This window comes from Myotis brandtii, unplaced genomic scaffold, assembly GCF_000412655.1.
Source record: "Myotis brandtii unplaced genomic scaffold, ASM41265v1 scaffold550, whole genome shotgun sequence".
NCBI classification, from domain to species: Eukaryota; Metazoa; Chordata; class Mammalia; order Chiroptera; family Vespertilionidae; genus Myotis; species Myotis brandtii.
Window position 1 is genome coordinate 3,839,149 of NW_005370043.1, and position 6,539 is coordinate 3,845,687.

General features: G+C 49.3%; 1 protein-coding gene and 1 long non-coding RNA gene across 17 annotated transcripts in view; one reads left to right on the forward strand and one right to left on the reverse strand.

Moving 5' to 3' along the window:
* The window catches only part of KCNIP2 (Kv channel interacting protein 2), a 21,147-nt gene extending 17,492 nt beyond the window's left edge, over positions 1–3,655 (forward strand). For 10 of the 16 annotated variants that reach the window (XM_014549424.1, XM_014549423.1, XM_014549427.1 and 7 more), the window contains 6 exons: positions 560–684; positions 1,104–1,173; positions 1,346–1,416; positions 1,540–1,647; positions 1,821–1,925; positions 2,059–3,655. In XM_014549424.1, coding sequence (XP_014404910.1) covers positions 560–684; positions 1,104–1,173; positions 1,346–1,416; positions 1,540–1,647; positions 1,821–1,925; positions 2,059–2,178 — 599 coding nt within the window. In that variant the 3' untranslated portion in view covers positions 2,179–3,655. The remainder of the gene's footprint in view (positions 1–559; positions 685–1,103; positions 1,174–1,345; positions 1,417–1,539; positions 1,648–1,820; positions 1,926–2,058) is intronic. The other 6 variants (XM_005878277.2, XM_005878278.2, XM_005878279.2 and 3 more) reach the window with 1 other exon arrangement.
* Positions 900–6,539, reverse strand: part of LOC102246063 — a 6,816-nt gene continuing 1,176 nt past the window's right edge. The window contains exon 3 of the long non-coding RNA XR_314273.2: positions 900–1,039. This is a non-coding gene — a long non-coding RNA (uncharacterized LOC102246063). The remainder of the gene's footprint in view (positions 1,040–6,539) is intronic.

The following is a 6,539-nucleotide window of genomic DNA, read 5'->3' on the forward strand; positions in this document are numbered from 1 at the left end:
GATGTTGGGGGCTGGGGAGGGTACTGAGATGGGGCCGAGGGTGGGGCCCTGGCTAAGATTTACCCAGGGCGGAGGCAGGGGTGGGGTCTGGATGGGGCTTGGCTGGAGCTGGGCGGGGCATGGCTCAGGCATGGCTGGGGTAGGCGGGGTTTGGTAGGAAGGAAGGATCTGGAAAAAGGCAAGCCTGGGACTGGGCAGATCTGAGTTGGTGCGGGAAGTCCCAGAGCTTGAACCTGTCTTTACTACTCCAACCCCTTCTGGGATGAAGATGGGATTGGGGCTTTTCCCTCCAACCAGGAACCAAGGGCCCAGGGGGCTGAGACGGGTCGGATCCCTGGCTCTGGGACCAGGCACTGTCCTTGGGCTGATAGACCTCGAAGCTGACCAGTGTCTTCTCTCCTTGCCTTCATGTCCTTGGCGTGGGGTCCAGTGAATTGGCAGGCTGGTCTCTGGAGTTGGAGATAAGGGGGATGTATGGGTCCGTGATTTTGAAGAAGGGTTGTGGGGACCGGGCCTGAGGCTCGGCTCTCCCTCCCCTCGTCCCCCCTAACCCTCGCAGACAGCGTGGAGGATGACTTTGAACTGTCCACCGTGTGTCACCGGCCCGAGGGTCTGGAGCAGCTGCAAGAGCAAACCAAGTTCACTCGCAAAGAATTGCAGGTCCTGTACCGAGGCTTCAAGAACGTGAGTGCAAGGCCAGCCAAACTGGGTGAGGGGTGGGACAACAGGAGGGCGGGGCCTATCCAGGACTTCTCGGAAGGTGGCCTGGCTTTGGGGTGTGAGAGGGAAGGGGAGGCGCAAGGAGAACCCCCTCCTCCTCCCCTCCCAGGCCGAACTTCTAGCCGGAGTTCTGGCCTGTTTGAGATGGGCAGACCAGACTGTCAGGTTAGTTCTGTGTTTTTTATTTTATTATATTATATTTTATTTGAGTCCTGGGAGCAGTCTTGCCTCCCATTAGAAAAGCTGCATGCTGAGCCTCTGGGAGACATGAAGATTTTGTCCTTGCCTGGGACTCTCTGGGCATGGAGGAGAGCGGGGTCTGAAAGAAGAGTCAGTAGAAGGGGGTTTGTCTCTGTCTTCAGTTTGGTCTCCCCCCTCCCCAGGAATGTCCCAGCGGAATTGTCAGTGAGGAGAACTTCAAGCAGATTTACTCCCAGTTCTTTCCTCAAGGAGGTGAGGGGACAGGCCTGCAAGGAAGCAGCTGTTCATCTCTAGGCTGAGTTGGGGAGAGGGTTCTGGAGGGGCTGGGAATGCCAATGGTAAGAGGTGTTTGGGGAATCCCATAGAGATAGGAAGCCCTCTGCTGTCTGGAAGTCAAGCTGACTGATCCCCACATATTCTGCAGACTCTAGCACATATGCCACTTTTCTCTTCAATGCCTTTGACACCAACCATGATGGCTCAGTCAATTTTGAGGTAAGCTGGAGGAGGTGGGGCAGGGAGGCCTAGGGCTTCAGGGCAGAATGTATAGGCCAAACCCAGAGAGGAGGTTGGGTTAAGGGTGTCTAAAGACATGTTTCCCCCCTGCCTCCTTCCCAGGACTTTGTGGCTGGTTTGTCAGTGATTCTTCGGGGAACCATAGATGACAGGCTGAACTGGGCCTTCAACCTGTATGACCTCAACAAGGACGGCTGCATCACCAAGGAGGTGTGCAAGGCAACTGAAGAGCTGGAGGGGAGGTGTAAAAGGCCCACAGGAAGGAAATGTAACCCACATAGGCATCACCAGCAGGGTGATGCCTGCCTAGGGCCTCGGCCTCCTGGTTTGGAGGCTAGAGGCTCTGAAGAGGGATCCTATTTTTCTTTTTCTTGGTCTAACAGGAAATGCTTGATATCATGAAGTCCATCTATGACATGATGGGCAAGTATACGTATCCTGCACTCCGAGAGGAGGCCCCAAGGGAACATGTGGAGAGCTTCTTCCAGGTGCTTGGGACTGGGTAGGCTGGAGGGTCCTGGAGTGAAGAGAAGGTGAGGTCCCAGTAGGGAACTTGCCTGAATTCTACCTGCCTCTCTCCTGCCATCCATCCTGTTCTCCCTCCCAACTACCTTTTTGCAGAAGATGGACAGGAATAAGGATGGCGTGGTGACCATTGAGGAATTCATTGAATCTTGTCAAAAGGTACAGGTCCCCACCCTCCACATTTCCCTGGTCTGGATTCAGGGCCTAACTCAATGATATAGGAGAAGGCTCCTTAACTCACCCCCACTCCCAATCCTGTTCCTTCACAACTGGGGGAGGCCTGCCATTCTTCACCTCTGGTCTCTCTGGGTGTCTCCTTCCTCGTTGCCTCTCTGTGTTTCTCCCTGCCTCTGACAAGCTCTTTTTCTTTCTTTCTCCAATCTGCCTCTCTCACACCATGGCTACAGGATGAGAACATCATGAGGTCCATGCAGCTCTTTGACAATGTCATCTAGCTCACCAGGAGAGGGGATCAGTTGTCCTGGGGGGGCCATGCTCTAGCCCTAGTCCAGTTGGACCTCATCTTTCTCTTCCTAGCTCTCTCCTCACCCTAGACCTGCCCTAGGGCCTGTAGGAATCCAAGAGCCTGGGGATTCAGTGGTTCAGATCATTGGAGCCGAAGGAACCAGGGAGTAGGCAGAGTGTATCAGCTGGTATTCCCAATTCCCAACAGCTCCCACTCCCTCCCTGACCGTGCTGAGGATGCCCCTGCTGAAGGAATTAAGTGGTTCTCCACCTCCAATCCCCACTCTAGAAACCACAACACTAGACAAAATTTCTCCTGTTATGGTGCTTCTCCCATCCCTGATATCATAAACATTTTCCTTCTCAGACAGGTTGCTCTGTCCCTGGCACTGATTGGCCTTTCAGACCAGGGCCTCAGAGAGCTCCCTAGGAGAGGGACAAGGGAGAACTCTCAGGCTTCAGGCAATGGTTAAGTCCTAGGAAGTAGCTGGAGTGTAAAGCAGAAAGGCCTAGAGATGGTGAGAGCTAAGGCTATGACTCTGAGCTCCACAGGTCTGCCACCAGAATATGAGTTTCCAGGCTCTTTAGAAGACCTTGGCTCCCTAGAAACACCCCAGAAATTTTCCATACCATGTTCAGTATGCCAAGAGATTCTGGGATCGTGAAGTCTGGCTCATCCCTAGCATTTTTCTCTCTCCTTCCTTCCTGTTTGTATGGTGGCAGCAGAAGAATATGGCTGGGAGATATCCTGGCTAATTCCTGCCAAAGGTTCAGCCTACCAGTATGGAGTGAGTTAGGGACCACCCAGTGGATGCATTAGAAGAAAAGGGAAGGAGGGAGGCAGGCATAGCATCTACACCCAATGTGGGGGGCATTCATTAGAATCTTTGATCTACCCAGGCTTTAGTTCAACCCCCCAGGTAGCCCCCCCAATTCCCATCTAGTGTCGCCTCTTGCTCTATTAAATCTACCCAGAGATGCCCCTGAACACACCTAGAAGTCAGGAATCATAGGAACCAGGTCCCATATCATCAACAGCATCCCTGCCATGCTGCCACTCCTTAATATACCTGCTTGTCCCATTAGCTAGGATCAAGGGGAAGGGCCCCTGGGAAGCTCCCTTTCCCATCAGAACACTGTTGACTGCTTTGCATTTTTGGCTCCTCTGTATATTTTGTAAAATAAGAAATACACCAGATCCAATAAAAACACAATGGCTATGCACAGGCTTCTGTCTCCGCCTTTTTGTCCCTCCTACCCCACACATACCTCTAACTCATGTACCTGAAACCTTTTAGATCCCAAAGAAAGTGCCTCTCTTTCCCATAGTCTGGCCAACCATTGACAGATCAAGGCACAGGTTCTGGAAGGGTTGGAAACCTACCTGACCTCAGAGAGCACCCATGGGAATCTCTCCTCTTAGAGGAGACAAGGAAGAGACAGGATATTAATGTCCAAAAGACTGTGCCAAACCAGCTGTCTTTTGTCTAGACATTATTACAAGTTGAATCAAGAATTTCTAATTCACAGACATCAGTTAATCTCAAAGTGCTTTCTTTTGAGGGGGAGCATTCCCTTTAGTTTCAAATGAAAATTTCATTGTGTAAACATCCCAACCTTGCCTCTAGTATGGACATACATTTGTGACTATACTCCAGCCACGAATGGATCTGATGGAGTGGACCCAGGGCAGGTGACCATGGAGCAGGTGACACTAGGGTAATAGAGACTTCCTTTGTGGGGTGGGAACCTTTCTTTGTTTTGTTCCAGGAGAGTAGCCACCAATGGTAGATTCCTCCCATTCTTTCTCTAAGGTACCTTCATATAGTAACTAAGCTTAACCATCCATAGAAGAGGGATCAGGCCTTCTATTCTATTACTCTACACACTGACAAGGTCAAGGGAAGGGTATGGTATCCAAGAAACAAATAGTTCCAAAGTGCATCATTTTGTCATCTGTCCTGGCTCACATCACACAATTATCTAATCCTTAGGTCCTTGGGTTTCTTTGGGTCACAACACCTCTTAAGGATCTGATGAAAGCTATGGGTTTACTGTCCAGAAGGAAAAACAATGCACATTTTCCCATTCATTTGTGTATCCCTGAAGCCCATCCACGGGCCCTAAGTTAAGAATCTGTGATCCAGTCTACCTTTCAGCCTTTCATTGTAGAGAAGAGGAAACAGGCACATTTATAGGAGGATTGAGACTAGACTCAGTCCCCCAAGTCTGCTCAGGGTGGCCTTGTGGCACAGTAGAGATTGTGTGTGAAAGATGGATGCCGTGCATGTCATGCATAATTTAAACAAGGTGACACTGACAGGCTCTCATGGTGCCCTATACTTTTCCTTCATGGCACCTCTCAGTTTATAACTATATATTTGGGTGATTGTCTTCTTTGATACACTGTAGGCTCTTGAGGGCTCCTTGAGTGCCTGGACTAGGTTCCCCCATCTCACTATCTTATACTCAAGGCCTGGTAAATAACAGGCACTCAATAATTGTGTGATTGGATGAATGAGCATGGTGAGTGTGTGTATATAACTGGGTTAGGTTTGGAGACATTTTCTATGTTTTAGGGTAGATCCATGTTTAAGGGAAGTTGAAGTCTGGGCTGAGCATTTCTAGTGGAGTAGGAAGTGCCCCAGAACCAGAGCACACCAATGGGAACCAGAAAAAAACAGGTTGGCATTCTGATTTTTTTCTAGCCATTGGTCAGACTCTGAATGTTGTCAGCTGCTCCATCTCAAAACACCCTCCTTTCCTGCCTTCCAGTATTTTATACTTCCTGGTTTTTCTCTTACATTTCTGGATGACCCTTCTGACCCCTCCCCCTGCAGACTCATCCTTCTCAACTGGAATTCTAAACAACATTGGGCCCCACAGCTCAGACTTGAGCCTCTTCTCCAAATCACAGTAAACCCCATGGCTTCATTTATATGCAGAGGACTCCTGAGTTCATAGCTTCAGAATTATCTATTTGACATATTCATGTGGACCTGAAATGTTCAAACTTAACATGTTCAAAATGGAACTTTGATTCATGCCTTCCAAGTCTTCCCCATTTCAGTAAATGACACCATCCACCTGGTTGCTCATCTAGTTGAGAATTCTTCATTTCTTCCTCTTCCTCTTACCCCTTTTAATCAACCACCAAAGGTGTACCGCCTCTCTATCTCCACTGCTGTCCCCTAGTCGAAGCCCCTGTCATTACTCACCTGGATCACTACTTATTCTTCCACTAAAGTAGCCCCTCCTTGTGGTGGCTACTTTTTATCACATCCCTCAATTTCTTCCGTTCATATTACTTATCACAAACTGAGTTCCTGTGTATGTATTGAATTTATTATGGCCTGTTTCCTCAACTAGAATGTACACTCTGTGAGAGCAGGGCCCTATTTCATTTACCCACAAATACTTATCACAGGCCTATTAAATTTGATTCCTATTGTAGGTGTGGTATGGAGAGAAAGTGTGTAGCAAGAACTGCCCTTCAAGTTTGAGAGATACAGATATGGAAAATGGATCTTGCCTGGGCCACAGACCCCAGAGTCTGGACTGTGGAGAGATGAAACTGTGGCTACTGACTTGCTAGCAGATATCATGGTGTGAGGTGTGAGGCAAAGAGTAAAGTGTCATGAGACTAAAGGCTGGGGTCAGCTGGACTGACAGTCCCAGGTCCCCCAAGTGATCACAGTATCCACGGAAGCTGCTTATGACTCCCAGTTATCACAGGAAACCCCCTAAGAAAATGCCTGCCCTTAACCCCAATCTCAACACTCCCGGAATAAAAAGAACATGGGCTGTAAGAGTCCTTAGAGCTACTAGTTGAGCTACCACCGGAGGAGTCAAATATGAAACTGAAGTGGAAGATGGACAATACCAAGCCTTAGTAATCCGAATGAGACTGAGGTCCTTATTCCACATTTATACCTCCCACCTTGGGACAGATCTCTCTACATAAATGTCCAGTGCATTCTGACAGAGCTACAGGGAGCTCTGAGAACACACAGCAAGGGGATCCAGGCCCGCCTAGGGCGCAGGGAAGGCTTCCCCAAGGAACTGATGTTTATGCTGAGGCCCAAGGGATCTCACTTCTCACTCACAATTCA